Source organism: Drosophila bipectinata, chromosome 2L (assembly GCF_030179905.1).
Source record: "Drosophila bipectinata strain 14024-0381.07 chromosome 2L, DbipHiC1v2, whole genome shotgun sequence".
Lineage (NCBI taxonomy): Eukaryota > Metazoa > Arthropoda > Insecta > Diptera > Drosophilidae > Drosophila > Drosophila bipectinata.
Genome location: NC_091736.1, coordinates 11,404,046 through 11,423,284, shown reverse-complemented (window position 1 = coordinate 11,423,284; position 19,239 = coordinate 11,404,046). Strand labels below are relative to the sequence as shown.

At 37.1% G+C, this 19,239-nt stretch overlaps 6 protein-coding genes across 7 annotated transcripts; 5 read left to right on the top strand and 1 right to left on the bottom strand.

The window, feature by feature from the left end:
- The first annotated feature begins 467 nt into the window (after nucleotides 1–467).
- Nucleotides 468–1,823, top strand: TfIIB (transcription factor IIB). Its single transcript, XM_017243806.3, has 4 exons — nucleotides 468–600; nucleotides 660–1,071; nucleotides 1,127–1,361; nucleotides 1,418–1,823. Exons 1-4 carry the CDS (start codon nucleotides 584–586, stop codon nucleotides 1,699–1,701), a joined length of 948 nt encoding a protein of 315 aa, XP_017099295.1. The 5' UTR covers nucleotides 468–583; the 3' UTR covers nucleotides 1,702–1,823.
- Nucleotides 1,824–1,952: 129 nt separating this feature from the next.
- TBC1D16 (TBC1 domain family member 16) lies at nucleotides 1,953–4,822 on the bottom strand. The gene is made up of 2 exons (XM_017243805.3): nucleotides 3,027–4,822; nucleotides 1,953–2,962 (listed from the first exon to the last, which is right to left on the bottom strand). Exons 1-2 carry the CDS (start codon nucleotides 4,497–4,499, stop codon nucleotides 2,339–2,341), a joined length of 2,097 nt encoding a protein of 698 aa, XP_017099294.1. The 5' UTR covers nucleotides 4,500–4,822; the 3' UTR covers nucleotides 1,953–2,338.
- Nucleotides 4,823–5,142: 320 nt separating this feature from the next.
- holn1 (CD2 antigen cytoplasmic tail-binding protein 2 homolog holn1) lies at nucleotides 5,143–6,379 on the top strand. The gene is made up of 3 exons (XM_017243373.3): nucleotides 5,143–5,341; nucleotides 5,401–5,593; nucleotides 5,649–6,379. Exons 1-3 carry the CDS (start codon nucleotides 5,238–5,240, stop codon nucleotides 6,312–6,314), a joined length of 963 nt encoding a protein of 320 aa, XP_017098862.2. The 5' UTR covers nucleotides 5,143–5,237; the 3' UTR covers nucleotides 6,315–6,379.
- Nucleotides 6,380–6,501: 122 nt separating this feature from the next.
- On the top strand, nucleotides 6,502–8,085 carry STUB1 (STIP1 homology and U-box containing protein 1). The gene is made up of 6 exons (XM_017243357.3): nucleotides 6,502–6,864; nucleotides 6,943–7,141; nucleotides 7,202–7,343; nucleotides 7,405–7,510; nucleotides 7,617–7,673; nucleotides 7,737–8,085. Exons 1-6 carry the CDS (start codon nucleotides 6,742–6,744, stop codon nucleotides 7,977–7,979), a joined length of 870 nt encoding a protein of 289 aa, XP_017098846.2. The 5' UTR covers nucleotides 6,502–6,741; the 3' UTR covers nucleotides 7,980–8,085.
- Nucleotides 8,086–8,278: 193 nt separating this feature from the next.
- Nucleotides 8,279–10,248, top strand: Nse4 (Non-SMC element 4). The gene is made up of 5 exons (XM_017243333.3): nucleotides 8,279–8,449; nucleotides 8,504–8,721; nucleotides 8,778–8,945; nucleotides 9,018–9,350; nucleotides 9,405–10,248. Exons 1-5 carry the CDS (start codon nucleotides 8,347–8,349, stop codon nucleotides 9,459–9,461), a joined length of 879 nt encoding a protein of 292 aa, XP_017098822.2. The 5' UTR covers nucleotides 8,279–8,346; the 3' UTR covers nucleotides 9,462–10,248.
- Nucleotides 10,249–11,371: 1,123 nt separating this feature from the next.
- loh (lonely heart) lies at nucleotides 11,372–19,215 on the top strand. Of its 2 annotated transcripts, XM_017243794.3 has the most exons (11): nucleotides 11,372–11,776; nucleotides 13,520–13,553; nucleotides 13,925–14,000; nucleotides 14,416–14,921; nucleotides 15,010–15,191; nucleotides 15,311–15,468; nucleotides 16,949–17,150; nucleotides 17,214–17,395; nucleotides 17,449–18,435; nucleotides 18,497–18,647; nucleotides 18,707–19,215. In XM_017243794.3, the coding sequence occupies exons 2-11, from the start codon at nucleotides 13,528–13,530 to the stop codon at nucleotides 18,841–18,843; spliced, it is 2,607 nt and encodes an 868-aa protein (XP_017099283.2). In that variant the 5' UTR covers nucleotides 11,372–11,776; nucleotides 13,520–13,527; the 3' UTR covers nucleotides 18,844–19,215. The 2 variants fall into 2 exon arrangements, with proteins under 2 accessions (XP_017099283.2, XP_017099284.2); XM_017243795.3 differs by lacking the exons at nucleotides 11,372–11,776; nucleotides 13,520–13,553; nucleotides 13,925–14,000; ... (1 more) ...; nucleotides 15,010–15,191; nucleotides 15,311–15,468 and adding an exon at nucleotides 16,773–16,856.
- The last annotated feature ends 24 nt before the right edge of the window (nucleotides 19,216–19,239 follow it).

Below are 19,239 nucleotides of genomic sequence, written 5' to 3'. Positions count from 1 at the left end.
GCAACTGTAGCAACCGGTTTTCCCACAGAATAGTAGTCTCTTGCAAATTTATATAGGCCAGTTAATATTGGCCGGTAATTTTTGCACAGCCGGAACTCGTACAAACTACGAACATGAATACAAAACTATCTTAAATTTTCATGTCAATAAGTTTGTTTAGCACCGCCTGCTTGTTGCCATAACAATGGAAAATGGTGCTGTCAGGCTGAATGTTTGAAATCCCAGCGTGTTTATACCGCACTTGAAATTCCTAAATAGATCTATTTACTCTTTTTTGTTGTCCCTCCCTGACGTACATTTTGAAACATTTGGAATGGAACAGGATTTTTTTCTACGATACCTTGATTGTAAACAAATAATAAATGATCTATAAAAAGTGTAGAATCTTAACTAATAAGTTATTATTATAACTTTTTTCTAATACCCTAACTACTAATAAAATTTATTAATAACTTTTAAAAAATTCCAAAAAGTAAATCTGGTATGAAAAACTATCGATACATTGCTATCGAAATATAGTGTGACCAAACCGAAAGTATGCCCTAACATATATAAATAAATAGTTTCGACATCCCTAGAACAAATGGCTTCAACTTCGAGGTAAAAACTTTATTAATTTGTTAATTTTCAAGAATGTAAAATATGTTTTACGAACGCAGATTGGACAATAACAAGGTGTGCTGTTATGCACACCCAGAGTCTCCCCTGATTGAAGACTACAGGGCTGGCGACATGATTTGCTCCGAGTGTGGTCTGGTTGTGGGCGACCGCGTAATTGACGTTGGTTCGGAGTGGCGTACATTCAGTAATGAGAAGAGTGGAGTTGACCCAAGCCGTGTCGGTGGCCCAGAGAATCCACTGCTCAGCGGTGGTGATTTGTCCACCATTATTGGTCCAGGCACAGGGTCTGCCTCCTTTGACGCCTTTGGGGCTCCCAAATACCAAAACAGACGTACTATGAGCAGCTCGGACCGCTCGCTGATATCTGCATTTAAGGAAATTTCCTCGATGGCTGATCGCATTAATCTGCCTAAAACAATCGTTGATCGCGCCAATAACTTGTTCAAACAGGTAATTTTTGAAGGTGATAAGTAGAATATTTTAAATTGAGCTATCTTCTGTGCAGGTTCATGACGGCAAGAACCTTAAGGGTCGTTCAAATGATGCTAAGGCTTCGGCTTGTTTGTACATCGCTTGTCGTCAAGAGGGTGTGCCTCGTACTTTCAAGGAAATATGCGCCGTTAGCAAGATCAGCAAAAAAGAGATTGGAAGATGCTTCAAGTTAACACTAAAGGCCTTGGAAACAAGCGTAGACTTAATTACCACGGCTGACTTTATGTGCCGATTTTGCGCAAATCTGGGTAAGAATTTTTTTTAGATTTCGTGGTTTATCCATGGCTAACATCTTAATTAACAGACCTGCCCAATATGGTACAACGTGCTGCCACACACATTGCCAAGAAAGCCGTCGAAATGGACATTGTTCCTGGACGTTCCCCAATATCCGTGGCAGCAGCTGCCATTTATATGGCATCCCAGGCTTCTGAGCATAAGAGAAGTCAGAAGGAAATCGGAGACATCGCTGGAGTCGCTGATGTCACTATTAGACAGTCCTACAAACTAATGTATCCCCACGCAGCTAAGCTCTTCCCAGAAGACTTTAAGTTTACCACTCCCATTGATCAGTTACCCCAAATGTGAATCTTTCTGTACATTCGATGCTCAATACTAACGCTAACATTAAGGGAAGATAAATTCTTAATTTAATCACAAAATTTACGATTTTATTAAATAAAGTTAGCATAAATAATATTCAAAACTAACTGTTGCACCGAGCAAAACATCACTATGTAAATGGTAAAAGTCGCCGAGTTAGACCCAACCGGTATTATAAACGTAACCCAATATTTTATATTAACTCTTATTTTTGTATTTTGTTTTTCGACATTTTTACATAGCTTACATGTATATCTTGGTTATAGGCTATTACCAAAAAGCTATAAATAGTTACGTACTACGTTTATACGCCAGTTATTTGCAGAATGACATTTTGCATCGAACAATTGTTAACACATAAGCTTTAACTATTCATTAATATGGGTGGTTTAAATATTGGGCTAACAACAAAATAGAAACAATTGTATCACCAATGAAACGTTCAGTGGCAAATAAATAGAGTATTTAAACGCAGTACACAACCTAAGGCATTTGAAGAACCAAGCGTGCAAACAAAACATTCCATAGATACAAAGCAATATAAGTGTGCTAATAGTAAATGACGAATTATCAGTCGCCAACAATAGTTATTGCTGAGTTTAAAGAGTGTACATTTAGATAACTAGTCAATAGACAGCGAGCACTTTTCGTCGTCGCTATGGCCCACGCACTCCAGCGCCGGTCGATGCTCCGAGTCCCACATTCCCGGTCCGCAGCGCTTGCACAGGCCGCTCAAAGTGCACGGGATTTTTGGCAACTGTCGATATTGGTGCAGCAGCCCTCGGGCCTTTCGTAAAATCAACTGACCGTCCATATACATGGCCAGTGAACTGAAATGGAGCAGCATCTCGTCCGGGCGCAAATTTTGGGCTATCACATCGTCCGCATAGACCGCGATAATGGCTAGGCAAAGGAACAAGTGAAAGTAGTCGGTCAAGTAGTTTGACCAGCAGGCCTCCCACATGCGAATCACCACGGCTTCGGTGAACTCTCGCTTAAAGCACAATAGCAGCCATCGGTGGCAAAAGAGAAGCTCCATGGAGTCGTTATGCTGCGCCAGGTGCTCGTAGAAACGCGGCAGCATAACACGGATCAGCTCCCGCAGATAGCTCAGGTTGTGGTCCACATCTCGGTCGGTGGGCGTGCAGACAAAGAATGCACGTTGCATCAGCCCCACAAAGCACCAAAAGGTCTCCGACTCGTTCTGCACTTCACAAAGTACGGGAGCCAAAAGGTCACTCATACCCTGAAATTAAGGGGATTTTAATGATAAACAAAAACAGGATTAGGAGAGCAGGATCAATCTATACCTGAGAGTAGGATAGCCCTGTGTTGTAGGTAGCGAAGTTGAGCAAAATGTTTTTCATGACCTCGGTGTTGGGGTTGTCGTCTCCGCAAAAGAAGGGATTCGTTCGATCCGTGCGAACTACATCCTTTTCAACCACACATTGAACGGTTTTCCAAAAATGTATTTGCTGCTCTGGAGACATAGAGTATAGTCGCTTCCGGGTTATTTCTTCATATTCCTGCCTCTTGATATCCATAAGAACGGCACGATCCTCAAATGTCGAAGAGAAGGAATAACATTTTAGGAGAAAAGGCCATACTGTCTTCCGGAGGCTCTTTTCAAGGCCGCCGAAAAACACGCACTTCCGGAGGAGCAAATCGTCCTCAATTTGTCCCTTCTCATTCAACAACGTCCCATAGAAGAAGTTGGTTGTTATCTTCTTGACATCCCCCTCATCAGGATGCATTTCTGACTTCTTAACCTCCGGCCTGCAAACCATAAAGTGCCTATAGGGCAGATCGAACTTGTCTTGGCCCGTTTCCGAAGTGATGTTGTGTAGGAAGCAGTGCCATTGGTGCAGCACTTGGGCCAAGTGGTCCAGTCCTCCGTAGTGGAAATGAAGTATCTTGTATTGGGATTCCCGTGATGCAATTACCAACTGTCCGGATGTACAGTTGTCGTCGTTAAAGAAGAGACGAAGAGATCGCATTTGGCTGAGATCAACAGAAAAGTGCCTGCACTTCATCGCAGGTTTTTGACGATCGGCCGGAGTTGAATTACCGCTGTCGGGGAACTCCAGATTGTGCTTAAAGGCCAGGAGTTCCGGTGTAGTCCACTTTGGGTTATCGGAAGCAGCGCCATCCGCGCCACTCGCACAATCCACACAGTTGTTGCCTTCGGTGCGTATAGTTATGCAGTTGAACGACTGAGATATATTACTATTTTCGATTTGTGGATTGGAAATGGTTATATTAACTGATGTAATCGGATTATTCTTAAGCAGCGCGGTCAAGTCATCTATAGAAGCGGCTTGTCCTCCCAGCAAAGGCTGAAGTTCGTTCTTCAGCTCCTGCATTTCAGCGGCATTGTCATCTTCCCGGATTTCTCGCTCCTGAATGGTTTGCGGAATGGTAACGTGGCAATAGCCGTTCCTTAAATCCGGTGACTTGCTCCGTGAATTGCACTGTCCTCTGCAATCTTCGGTGCTCAAATTGGTATATTTGCATAGTGAAGAGTTCGGTATCCAGGTGAGGAGCAAGGTGGGCCGTTTGGCGCTGTTGTACTGATCAACGAAAGTTTTGGTCGTGCACGTCAGGTAACCCGGATTGTGCAGTATGTCCGACTCATTCCGCGCGATGGTGGGCGGATGAATGCAAACGTTATTCTTGCAGAAGAGGATTTCGTTGTCTTCGTAAGAGATATCGATTTTTCTGTCCAATCTGTCGTCACCTAGTATAAAGCTAGATGCTTTTTTTATAATACTTCCTATGGGCATTTTGAAACTTAACTTTGTTGAGCAGGGAGCTTAACGCAATTATTTTTTCACGTTCGGATTAAAAAACGTATTTTCGAACAGGGTGGGAAGGGACGTTTCCCTCTGGTTATCTTCTTCTATGGTTGAGTATTGATGGAAACTCGTTGCTGGTTACCATTATTTTGTTTGCTATGTCTTTTGCAATTATTTTTTTAACACAAAAATGAGGGTCAAATGAGGAATAACTTTAATTTTAGCTGGATTTCAGCGACCTCTCACAAACGGGATGACATTGGGTGAAAAGAATTTAAGGCAAAACTCAGCGCATGCGCTTTTTGAAATTTCAGATTCGCATGGATTCGATATTTAAATTGTTTCATTGTTTTTATATTCCTTAAAGTATTTATATTTATATTCCAATACTTTAAATTTATTTTTGAAAGTTTAACAAATAAAAAATTTCAGTGATCAAAGCTTAAATATATGCTACATTTAAAAATTAATCAGTTTAATAAATTATTTCATTTTACTTTAGACTAGAAATCTTACAGAATGTAATTAAATAGTTATTTTTTAATAAGGGAAATAATTTTAAAATGTACCCAACAGGAAATTAAAAAAACACTGGAATTGGAACCAGCTTCACTTTCCATTTATCGATATATTCTGGCTTTACCATCTCTAGGTGGTGTTGAATCAATAAACGCGAGGAATAAAAATATTTACATTCTTCACAAGCTTGTCTACAGTTTCTGTAATATGGCCACCAAAAGAAAACATCCTTCGTCAAACAAAGTCAAGGATGACGACGTTAAAAAGCACACCCTTGACTCAGATGAAGAGGATTCCGACGACTATGAGCGGTACATTTTGTAAAAAGTAAACAATTCGAACGACACTTACATTTTTGTTTTTAATTTAGGGAATATCTAAATGATAGTGACATTGAAGGAGGCGAGGAGGGCATTGCGAAAGTTGAAGATGATGTGAAGGTAACCCCTTTCAACATGAAGGAGGAACTGGAGGAAGGCCATTTCGACAAGGATGGGCATTATCATTGGAACAAGGAAACCGAGGCCAAAGACAATTGGTTGGACAATATTGATTGGATGAAGGTAGGATTTCCTTTTTCCAAAGTCTGCCATGAATATTAAACATTTATATTTGTAGATAGAAAACCAAAAGAACGCCTTCGATCCAGCTAAAGACAACCAGGATTCTAATTCCTCTGATGATGCGATTGTACCTGCGGAAAATGCCTTTAACTTGTCAAAGAATTTGACAAAAATGTTGGAGTTTATGAAAGCAGGAGAAACTGTAAAGATGACACTACAACGTCTAGGAAGCCAGCGACCAGTTTTAACAACTTTGCAAAGAATCAAGCAGAAGAAAGCTGGCGTTGTGGATACCAAGACACAAGAAATATCTAAGCTAACTGAACTGGCAAACGAGATACTCTCAAAGACCGGTAACATGGACATTTATGAAGAGACCTTTGAAGCCATTAAGGCAAAAATAGCTGATCTTCCTGGTACAAGCCAACCAAAAGCTGCCGATGATATTGACATGTATGCTGATGACTTTGAATCAAAAGAGTTGGAGCGATCCAAAGGCTCCACCACTACAGCTACGCAAGCAATATCAGCTCCTACGGAGGTAACATGGGAGTTTAAATGGTCACAGAATGAGGAAGAAGTTCAAGGTCCCTATAGCACCGAGAAAATGCTGAAGTGGTCCAAGGGAGATTATTTTAAAAACGGAGTTTACGTCCGGAAATGTGGCGAAAACACAAACTTCTATTCTAGTAACCGAATAGATTTTGATTTGTATTTGTAGAGCTCAACATAAAATTGAAACATTTACTTTAGGCCCTCTGTACTAAAAATAAAGATTGAAATATATTATTTTTATGAGAATATTAAAAAAAAAACCGTAAAACGATAGTAAAAGTAAGAAACGTGAACAATGTAGTTACTATCGATAGGAGTCACGACATATTAATTCCACCTCTAGCTGAAAATTGTTTTATGTTTAATTAAGGTCTGATAGTTCGGGTATTATCTGGTGTTATGAGCTTTAAGTAAAATCATAGCCGTTGGTGTCACCCAAGGACTTCGGCCCGTCTACATCTATTGTAAAATTTGGTCACCGAGTGCAAGAAAAACCTACAACTTTGGAACTATAACTGTGGAAGCCTTTATACCTTGTCAGTGGGTTCAACGTAGATAATATATAGTTTTGGATCGGCCGAAACTTTGCCATAATGACAACAAAGCACATTTACTCCACGACCAATTTATCGGATTTGCAGTTAAAGGAGCAGGGAAACTGCCTTTTCGCGGCTCGCAAATATGACGACGCAATTAATTGCTACTCAAAGGCCATCGTAAGTGTCCCACCTGCCATGCCCCAAAGTGTGTATGTTATTTACATAGTTGGTGGCATGCGTTGTCGCATTTTCCAGATAAAAAATCCAGTTAATGCCACATACTTTACGAATCGAGCTCTCTGTAATTTGAAACTGAAACGATGGGAGCTATGTTGCCAGGATTGTCGGCGAGCTCTGGATATTGACGCGAACTTGCTAAAAGGCCACTTCTTCTTGGGCCAGGGACTGATGGAAATTGACTGTTTTGACGAGGCCATAAAGCACCTGCAACGCGGTAAGAGGCTCCTGACTCCTGAGCTTTAGTATATGTATAATATTTTATATAAAATATTAGCCTATGATCTGTCTAAGGAGCAGAAACAAAACTTTGGCGATGACATTACATTGCAATTGCGACTAGCTCGTAAAAAGCGATGGAACGTCTTAGAAGAGAAGCGAATACATCAAGAGATTGAATTGCAAAGCTATCTGAATCGGTAAATACATGCATAGTTGACTAAAAAAAAACATCTAATGAACTAAGTTTAACTTTCTCAGGTTAATAAAGGGCGACATGGAAAATCGTTTGGCTCAATTAAAGTTGAATGATAATTTACACGAAGATCAGCTTAAAGATAAGCAGCAAGAAATTGAACAGGAGTGTGTAAGTTCTACCAGTTGATTTAAAAATGGATCTTCTCATTTTAGGACATTTAATATTAGACATTCGTAATAAAACAAAAACTTAATAAAATGCTTTTTTGTTTTAGGATGACCATGTAAAAGAACTAAACAATATATTTTCAAAAGTAGATGAACGTCGAAGGGTAAGTGTCTCCACTGCTACGTGTCTAAGAAAAGAAACTAAACTACAATATTTAAAATTTCAGAAACGTGACGTACCAGATTTTCTTTGTGGCAAAATAAGTTTCGAAATATTAACTGACCCTGTGATAACTCCTTCTGGAATCACCTATGAGCGTAAAGATATCGAGGAGCATTTGCAGCGAGTTGGCCACTTTGATCCCGTCACACGGGTAAAGCTAACACAGGATCAATTAATACCAAATTTTTCAATGAAGGAAGTTGTTGATTCTTTTATTGCTGAGAATGAATGGTCTTTAGATTACTAAGTAATGATTGACAAAACTAAACATGTAATTGATTAGCTGTTAGAACCCAGTTCCCATTGTCTAAAAAAAACAAAATAGTGATAATAAAAATGGATCTGCAAGTGTTTTTTATTTTGGTTGTAATATAATAGAAAATGATATTTTTAATTAATGCAAATGGTTTCCAAATGAAAAGAATATGTTTTGAAAATCCCGCCTATAATCAAAGTTCGATTGTTACGTTTCCAGTTGTTCCACCAATCGGAACATAACACCGATTTTCTAGACCGATAATTTTTGCTAAAATACCGGCAACGCCGCAAATTTTTGTAAACAAGGAGTCGTCTTGGTGAAATGAAGATTTGATTTTTATTATTTTGATTTCGAAATGGATTCATCTCAAAATCAATCTCAGATGTCAGTAGATGATTCTGAAGAGGGCCAGCGCATCATAAATCTTCAGAATTTAATTGAAAAGAACATTGAGATAGGTAAGTTACCAGTAACGCGCCAAATTTTGTCATTTATCACTTGGAGTACTTCAGAGCAACAAATTGAAAAAAATACGATTGACGCTTCTTTATCGGCGATCGAGAGCATTATTTCCAAAGCAAATGATATTGTAAAAGGCTATGAAGAGCGCCGCACCAATTCAACGGAGCTTGTACTGGACACCGAACTACTGCGACGTAATCATGAGGTGGTTGGGAAGGCTATTGAGTACAACTCAAACTTCACGGACATAATGATGGTTTCTGCCATTGTAAGTATGACAAATTCCCGGCTTTTATTCGAGATTAACAGCGGATCTGTCAAAAGGAAAATTTGGTTTTTAAAGAAACCGAGGAGGATTGGAACGCCATTTGCTCACTGGCCGTTCAATTCGGAGCTCCGCATTTTACAAACGACAGCATGCTTCCATTCATAGATGTTACACCGAAGGAGCGCATTCCCAAGCAGCGTGCCCAACGAAAGCCAAAATCGCAAGTAAGTCTTGATATAAAAATCATAATCCAAAACGTCTGCATTCCATTTTTATTTGCTGTATATTGTTTTTAGGTTGCAGAAAAGCGGCCAAAAATAAGTGACAAGCTTGAAAGAAAGGATGAAGGCGCTGCAAGTGTCTCTCATATACTTAAGCAGATTAGGCAAATTTATAAAGATGGAGGAAATCAGCCAATACCATATTTCAAATTAATTTGCAATCCAGATAATTTTATGGATACAGTACAAAATGCTTTGCAAGTCTCCTTTCTTGTCAAAGAAAATTATATTGCCGTTGAAAACGGGGCGGATGGATTACCTCTAGTTCGGGTTGTTCCGAATCATAAGGCACCTGGACAAGCTGAGTCTTCTCAGGCTATTTGTTCCATCGATGTTGCCTATTGTAACGTATGTATTTTGTAATATATTTTTACAATGCTTTTGTTTATGTTTGTTTTGCAGAAAATGGTAAAGCACTATAGCATTCATCAACCATTGCTGAAGAAACTACATGAGTAAGATTTATAGTCTAGACTTTTAGGGAAAAATATTTATAATTTAATTTAGAAACTTAATAAAAAAAATGAGTCTTTTTGTTTTGAATGTGTTTATAACCTCGTAAAGGCTCTTAAAAATAATGGTTCAAACAAATGAATCGTCCAAAAAATAAAAGAAGCGACTTTTTTGTGTAAAAATGAAAGTACATTTTATTATTCAGATACTGGCATTTATTCGAAACCACTTTGAAAAGAGAAAATACTTCACAAAAGATTGTAGAGACAATATTGGGCTTTGGAATGCATCATTAATTAAAAAATCACTCCTAAGCTAGAAGTAAGTGTAATTTTGGTTGCATAGTGCTATTAATTGAATTCCGTTAACTTAATTACACAAAGAAGAAATTAAGATTAATTAAGATTTATTACGACCAGAAGCTTAGGGTTAATTGCTTTTGTGTGGTCAATGGAGTTTAAAAGGCTTGGCGTAAAATAAATGCTTGATAATAGCGCCTCACATCTATACAAACTTGATATATTAGATATCAAATTATGGAGACCTAATTATAAGATTTTTGTTTTCTATTTTCTTTAAAGCAAGTAAAAGTATAAAATGTGTTAAACATTAAAGTTTTTTGCTAAATTCATAGAATAGTCAGATAAATATAAAATGAAGATTTATTACTCAAAACAAGCATAGAATTAATGACCCAATTAAACGATGACCAGTTTTTGAAGTTCAACAGAAATTATGTATTTTTAAGTGCAGCTTTGGAAAGTTGAGCTGAAGACCCAAATTAACATATTTTTATTTTTTTTACTAACATAAATGTTATAAAATCAAAATAAAAGTTTTGAAAATGATCATAATAGCCATAAACTTTAAAATAATAAAATATTTGGCGTCAAATTGGTTGTTTTCGATTTTTTAAAATTTATTTATAGTTTAGTTACTTTTAATATTAATAAACGGAGAAATGGAATCAATTAAAATGTTTCTAAAATTGACATTTATTATACAAATGAAAAAAAAAGCTTAATTCCGGCTTGAGTTGTGTTGAATTATAACCAATTTAGGAACTATAAATTTCTTTGGATTACTTTCGCATTAAGCGTTTGGTTTGCGTAATGTTCGAATGTACATTTGTTCTGGTATTGATGTTCAACTGAAAGCCCCATAAAGTTACATACGAATATCTATGTGCATCGACATCACCCACATTATTCTAACTCATTCGCAGAACACAATACAGTTGGGGAAAGAGAAATAGGAATTTTAATAAAACTACTTATTTGTAAAATTTTAAATTAATGTAAACATGATTCGTGAAACCCTCCTAAAGTTTACATTGTCTACAAAGACTGTCACTAAATAAATAAAGATACATAAAGCCGCATATGCAAGGTATGACTAAGTTATCTTATCAGCTTAGTTCTTCTCTTAGAATACTTACTGTGTGTTTATTTTGAAATGTAGTTGCATTTTCAAATAATCTCTACTTGACAGTAGGATTACGAAATTCTTACTCTCATGGACCAAAAAGAGATGGGTTTTAAGAGACAATTTAATAAAGGTAGGTCTATATAATATTTCCAGTTTAAAACAATGCCTAATTAATATACACCTAAGGAATTTTTGGTCGCAAGAATTTTTGAATACTGTTAATCTTAATTTTCCAAACGTATTTTTTTTTAATATTATTAAATTTTTAAATTTTTTGTAATGATTAGAGTTTTTTATTCTGCTACTTTTCCGAACGTAGCTGTGAACATGCTCATATCTGTACATACGCACGTTTGGCTCCAGACTTTTGGGTGGCGTTGCCAAACGACGCTGTCTATGCTGCTATCCGCCCGCCTCCTCCATGGAGCATGGGGCATCCGGGGGTCCGCGGGTGGCACGGGTGGCGCGGGTTCCCGGGTGTTGCTGCCACTCGATCGCGACGCGCTCTGCCTTCAACACTTCTGTTCCTCCCAAAGCCGCTTTCCCGAAATTTCAACTCGGATTTCAGTTCGGATTTGAGTACCACGCGATGAAGACGGCGGCTTCAAATAATCCGGAATAAACAGTGCAGTGATACGGGAAATGTTACAAAATGTTTTGCAAATAAGAATTGTGCCCAAAAGTGAAACGGGTCAAAAAAAGTTAATTTTTTGAAGCAAAATAGTTTCAAGTGGCATTTTTAAAAAATAATCTTGTTTTTGTGCTGAATATTCTGTGAATTAAGCTTTCAGCTTAGATCCTTGATATTAAAAATTATAAAAATTTTTAAATATTTTTGCTACCAACATCAAAACTTGTTGGGATTTATATAAGTGAATCAAAATAATAAAGAGGTATTTTGATGGATTGTCTCTTTGAATGACTTCATTCACAGTCCTTTTGTTTTTCTTTAACCCTTTTCAACTTGATCTATTAACAATTGTTCAACTCTTTATCTCTGACATTAAAAGGTCTCAGGGTCTGTTTTGAATAAAAGCTTAATTGCTTCTCCATAAAAGTGTATAATCGATTTGAATTTTTGTTCGGAATGAATTTTGGGACAAACCAATTCACCTCGGCTCATATTGGACCGTTATCAACGCGATGACAGTAATCACCCAATGCAATGAATGCAAACCATAATGAAAGAAAGCTTTTCAATTCCAACCGCACGATATTTATTTAGACTGCCTTAAAAGTACCAACGTAATAGCAGTCATTTAGTTTTAGGATCGAGCATATGGATGCCCATATCTGACACAAAAAAAAAAAAAAAACGTAATCCAATCCAATGTATCGAATCTATCCCATTGGTGACAGACACTAGTGATTTATGTTCTGGCGCTATCTTTTTCGGTCAGATATTTAAACAAACATATCTCCCGCCCATATGTTTGCATACATGTGTTTCAAAATATTTTCTCGTTTTGCTAATTGCGGAAGTTTCACATAATTTAAACGAGTGTGAATGACGAAATACAAGAATGCCTATGAATATATGACACATGTATCAAAATATTTTTGGGCAGATGTACGTACTATTCTCTCGAATTGGCTTCTCTGTTTGACTGTCGGCTGATTGAGGATTTTCTAAACACTTCACTTTAATGCAAGTTCTTCATAATATCCGCACTCTTTCGAATTGAGTGATTCCGAGTTCAGTGGCATTGGTGAAGTGCTATGGCCATTGCAACACTATTTTTGTGCTTGTGCATAAATGGGCAAATGCAGTTCCACTGCCTTGATGGGCCCAATATGGGCCTATTGACACAGATAAGTACGAAAAGTACATTGTGACATTAAGAATTTCTATTATATATACCCGCTACTCCCAAGCCAGCAGGGGGTATATTGCCTATTTTCAAAATGTGTGTCACTGGTGGAAAAGAGCACTTTCGAACTCATTGACTTCAAATATGGCTTTGATGGGGTTTCCGATTCTTGACTGTTTTGAAGAAAAGATAGTGATTTGGCAATAAACATGAGAAACTTGAAGTTTCTTGAAACCTTTATAATCAAGTCTCCTATTTTTAACCTCAAAACCTTGCTTAGAAATTTTTTTTATATCTAAGAGCTTGCAAATACATTAAAATTTTCTACAGCATTCCAAAGCTTGATCATGAAATATACTGATACTCGTATATATCATTACATAACATACTATATATGCGTATTTTGTGGTATACGCAATACTTGGGTTCACATACATGGCTCCAAAATGTGGTAGAGTGGGTGTGGAGGCTTCTAATGAAATACGCCCTTCCCATTTTTATTCACGGATGTGTTGTAGTGTATGCTGCCGAAACTATATATCCATTCCAGTCGAATAGTCACGGTCGGTTTATTCGTAATCAATGGATATAATGGAACTTGAGTTCCTCTATGTGAGTTTGCTAAAACAATGCCTGAATGTGCGTATAGCCGAACATTGAAGATCGCTCAAATCGATAGCGAATTTATCTATGAATATATGTAGTATCTAGTCTAAATTTTTGGGTTCAGGGTTTTTTGATGGGGGTTAGGTTTTTTTTTGCAAAAATCAAATATAAAATGGAGTATTTGTTTAAATAAAAAGAACTATTTTATTTTTTTTGCAGATCCTAAAATGGCAAAAATATTTTTAATATTCAGGTAAGATTATTTTCTTTTTAAGTACCCATTTCCCAAGATTGCGAATTCAAAGTTGTATCATTTTTTTTTAATAACTAAAAAACGGATACTCATACCCCAAAAAAAAACGGAAGAGATGGGGCCGATCAGTTTCAGCTGCATCTAATCAAGATTTTTTTCCACCCTCACACAGAAGCGCAGTGGCCCGTTTTCATTAAGCACAATCTTAAATGAATAGCTTTTAAACAGATCTTAATACTTTAGAGTCCATATTTTTGTGGGCAAGCGTGGAAACAGTTTATGTACATTGTACATAAATTTTGCTTAACTATTAAAGAGGCTATTATGTCGAAAATTGAAAAGAAATATCGCTTGTAATATATTCTTTTCAGTATTTTTATCATCACTGCGTCTATACCCGGTCTTATTTTTGTACAATCGGATTTAACCACTAAGGAACGAATTAAGGTAAGCAATTCTAAATTTATAGTCGCTTAATCTAAAAAATATAAGTTATCGCCTTTAATTATTTTATATTTTATTATGGAGCTTTGTTTGTAAAGGGTTGAGGTCAGAGGGGATCCATAAAAATCTCCGCCAAGCGAATTCGTCTCGCTTCGTCGTCATAGATAAGCCAAGGGTTCCAAATCTATGTTAGATGAAGTATGTTTTTTTAATAGCACGCTAATCTAGTTTTTATGTCGTTAATTTAATTTTTATGAGTTACAATTACCAAAAAGTTTTCGTAACAAACTAGAATGATTTCGCGTGGCGCCATGAGATGAAAAAGGGGCTTTAGAATCTTGTAGGATTATTATGTTTACTTTGGATTACAATATCTAAAGACTAAGTATATTTATTGTTTAAACATTTTAAATTCTAGAAACATCAAGAATGGTTAAAGGAGCATCGTAAACCTAAGCCAAAAAAACCCCATTCAAACAACTCATTTTATGAACTCGCAAACTTATGGAACACTCGAAAAGACATATCTCTTAAGCAAAAACTAAACAACCATGCTGATTATTTAGAAAATGAAACGACTAGCAAATTATCTAACAGAACCGATGTTGTAGTATTAAAGCCAACGATAATATTAATAAATGGAAATGATACTAAGTCGGAGCCCCATAATGCTCCGGAAACAACTACATTACCAACGACAACTGTTGCCGCTACCACCGAAAATAGTGATATTAGGACAACATTAGCCACTCCAGATACTGACGAAGTATTTACCTCTCCAAGCCCTGTAAAGACCATAACTACCAAGAAGTTGAAGAAGAAAGTTTATCCATATCCAAGATGGGACAAGTGGAGTGATTGGAGTGATTGCTCTAGAAGTTGTGGGGGAGGTGTTAAATATCAGACACGAAAATGTATTAACAAGTATGTAAAACCATTCAAGGAATAATAAGCTATATAAGCTATACATATATTTGTAGGAATGATTGTTTATAAATACGTTTTATTTTAGAAACCCAACGACAAATAATCTGCTTAACAGTAATGCATGCGTGGGGTACTACAAACGCTATCAGCTTTGTAATGACGAGCCCTGCGACTCTCAGTCTCCGGATTTTAGAGCTTCTCAGTGTACGGCTTACAACGATATAGAGTTTCATGGTCATCGATATACATGGGAACCGTATATAAAAGGTAGGGCTACCCCATATATGTACTCTCTAGAAAACATATTGCTACAAAAATTAAACTTTATTTTTGTATGCATTTGAAGGTAAATAATTCTTGAAAAACGTTTAAAATTTTCTTTATAGATGATGCTGAATGTGAGCTTAATTGCATGCCTTCCGGTATGAGGTCTTTTGCCACATTAAACCAGTCGGTAATTGATGGAACGCCGTGCAGACACCCAGCTGAATACTATCGGTCTCACCTTTGGAGCCGTGCTGTGTGCGTCGACGGTGCTTGCAAGGTGAGTGTACTATAAATACTAAATAAATTAAACAGCTTGCTCAAAAAAGTTTACTTTATTTGGTTAATACCTAAATCATTTACGTAAGTACTTAAGTACTGGTTAGTCAGAGATATTCAGAAACCATTTCATAAAATATACACATTTAAAAGATAACTAAAAGTTTTCCTAAAAGTGTATTGACGACTGTGTCTCGTGACTTTTAATTTATTTTTAATCTATATATTTTCCATTACAAAGTTTTTATTCCAATCCATGAATGTTCAATTTCAATTACCCAGTTCCATTTCCAGCAACTAAGTACGATCGCACATTAAAAGCACTAATAGTGTGCTCTTGTATCAATTTTGAAGCTTTTTCAAGTACAAGAATCGCACTGAATACTTAGTATTCTGTCTAGTCTCAACCATAAAGCACACAAAATTCGCAGTGATCCGTGAATAAATTTTGAGGTTTTGAAATTTTGTAGTTTTCTTAAAAAAAGAAATTCTTTTGCTTGTTTCTTAAAGCTTGAAAATTGTTTTACAGTTCGGTTGCACTATCCTTGTGAAGTTTTTAAATTATTTTCACCAAATAGTTCTTTTTGGCTATATAATTATTTATATTTATTAAAAACTATTAAAAGTATACCTTCAACCCCCTAATCCATGAAAAGGGAATGAGCGTTCAAATGAGATGAATTAAATATATTTTTCTAAGTTGATACAAATATGTAAATAATGTGGTATAGTTAAAGTTGTGCACTTTTTGATCTTTTTTGATAAAAGTCTTTTACTTGAAACAAAAAACTTGATTATTCTCTTGGAGTCTTTTTGCATATCACTGTTATATGGATTCATAATTTTTATTCAGTTGTACCCTTTTTAAATTGTAATAATTTATCCTTTTTCAAAAATAAGTAAATAAAAATACATAATTGAAAATACTATTTCAAACCGGAATAGGTCAAGAAATCAAACAGAAAATTATTTTTGTGAAAGTGAAAACTGGAACTGTTCCAATGAGCTTAATTTCAATGAATAATTTTAGTAAACACATTGCCGCAGTTGTGCGTCGAGCAAATCCATCCAAAAGCAATTTTTTATAGAACATATGCCCCTTAATAAGACCGAATGTATTTTGTAGTCATTTATATTTTGTTTATCTTGTTGTCTTAATAAGTGGTCAATATATAATGTTTTTTTGCAAGGCTCGAGAAATTCCATTTGTTTTACCCTGAACTTAGTTGGGGGATATCGAATAGGCTTTAAAAAAATATGTATTTTTAAATAAACTTATATTCAGACAACATTTCTTAGTTTTTTTCAATGGAATAGACTTTAAAGTAAGTGGAAACAAATATTTACAAAGACATTATAATGCTAAGATTTGTAGCATTGCTCTTCCTGGTAAGTAAACTAAACAAAAGTCCCACGAAAAAGATTCTTTAGATAAGAATATGGCTGAATTTTGATTTGTATAAAAATTTCACTAATTTCAGGCGGTCCATGCCACTGGTGACATTGATGGATTGTATGCTCACAGTGGATCTGTCAGTTGCGGGGGATTACTATGTCGACCTGTCACGGGGATCTTTACCCGCGATCCCCTCCCGGAACATGCCTTTATACACGTGGCTACCTTACCTGTCGGTGCCTCCAACATTTCGATAACTGAGCTCAAAAATAGCATCAATTTGCTGGGTAATCATTTCTTGATTATAAAATTTTAAACTTCTATACTCTTTTTTATTTTCGGGCTTCAAGTTTTGCGTACATCCAAAGAGGAGTCTATATTTAATGGAGAGAGTACGGCATCGGAAAGTGGATCCTACGAAGCGGTGGGTACCACTTTCGATTACCACCGAATCGATGGAGCTCTAGACAGTATGGGTGTAACCGAGTGGATAACCAGTATTGGTCCTATCAGGGATTCTCTGCAACTTATGGTAATATTTAAACTAAATCAAGATCTTTTTCCAATCAATCTTTTTTTTATAAGGTTTATACAAAAACCCCGAATAACACGGGCATTAAGTACGAGTACATGTTGCCGATTATTTCCGAATCGGAGGAGAATGAAATGTCCTTGGAGAGCAGTGATGGCCTTCTGAGATCCGGAGTCGAGGACACCAGTTCGTCGAGCAGCTCCCGACCAGCACGCCGGCGGGTCTTCAACTGGAAAGTAGTAGGTTTCAGTGGCTGCACAAAGTCCTGTGGTGGTGGCACCCAAACCCCAATCATTCGTTGCATTCGCAAGAATCCGTTGCGCTATTACTCGCAACGCCGTTGCACGAATTCCGTGAAACCGGTGTTGAATGAAAATCTGCTGCATTGCAACACGCAACCCTGTCCGGCGTACTGGCGGGTGGACGAGTGGGGCGAGTGCCGTTGTCAGAACAACATGCGGCGGCGAGAAGTAAGCTGCGTCCAGGAACTGGCCTCCGGACTGGTCATCCACGTCGACAAGGCGGCCTGCATGGAGGAGCAGCCGCCCACGCTGAAGCAGTGCGAGTGTTCCAAGAGCCGCCGTCGCAATCTGAGCAGGTATCGTTTACCAACCGGAGCCACTATCACTCAGAACGCCACACAAATTAAACGCAGATCGGACACGGAAGCCATCTGGCTCATGTCCGAGTGGAATCACTGCTCCTCCGCCTGCGGTCCTGGTATGGAGCATCGTACCGTGTTTTGCGATCGCTCCAAGGCCGGAGAACAGCGCTGTGACCCTAGTACCACGCCAGAGAGTCGACGCCCTTGTGAGAAGTCCACCTGCGAACTGGGCGACTGGTTCGCAGGACCTTGGTCTCCCTGTAATGGTGATTGCTTCGACCTGACCCGCAGTAGGGAGGTGTTATGCATCAAAAACTTGCTGATTACGGAACCCAAGGAGTGCAACAAGGATCTGAAGCCACAGTCTGTGGAAAAATGCTCCCACGAGGAGGTGGAATACTGTGCTGCCCGTTGGCATTACGCCGAGTGGTCAGAGGTAGATAGTTTTTAGTAATTCATATTTAAGAGAATTCATAAAACAATAATTTTTATTACAGTGTACAAAATCCTGCGGAGGGGGCACCCAAAGACGCGCTGTAAAGTGTCTGGACTACGACTTAAAATTAAACATCCTAAAAGAATCGAATCAATGTCGTTATGCGGCAAGAGATCCCATTTATCGTAATTGCAACACAGAATTATGTGAAGGTAAATCTATAAAAAAAAATAATTTAAATTAAAGTTAAATGTACGTATATTTTTTGTAGAAGAAATGCAGAAAACAGAGCCTGCCGTCACCTGTAACGATAAATTCCAAAACTGCCAGTGGGCTGCACAAGCCAAACTCTGCAGCTATGACTATTATCGAGAAAACTGTTGTGTTTCCTGTACAGGTGGCACTTGAAAATGATGCACTTTTATATTTAAAACATTTTTAAAAAGCATACTTAATTTATAAACCGTCTTTATAATCATCTTGCAGAATAACTTTGTGAGTCAAGTTCATTTTACTTGAATATGATATTTTGCTAACATTTCATTTCTGACACTTAAGCTCAAAATAAAGCTTGCAGGGAATTGCAAAAATAAAATATTCAATCAAATAAAAAAATGCAAAAATTAATACACTTTAATAACATTTACTAAATTCAACTAGCTGGAGACTAAAAATATAGAAATTAGAAAAATTATACCTATTCTTATAATTAACATTAAGAAACGAATCGTGATGTAAGAACTTATGAAATTTTAAAAACACAAGAAATTATCTAGGAAGGCGTCCGATATCGAAAAATTACGA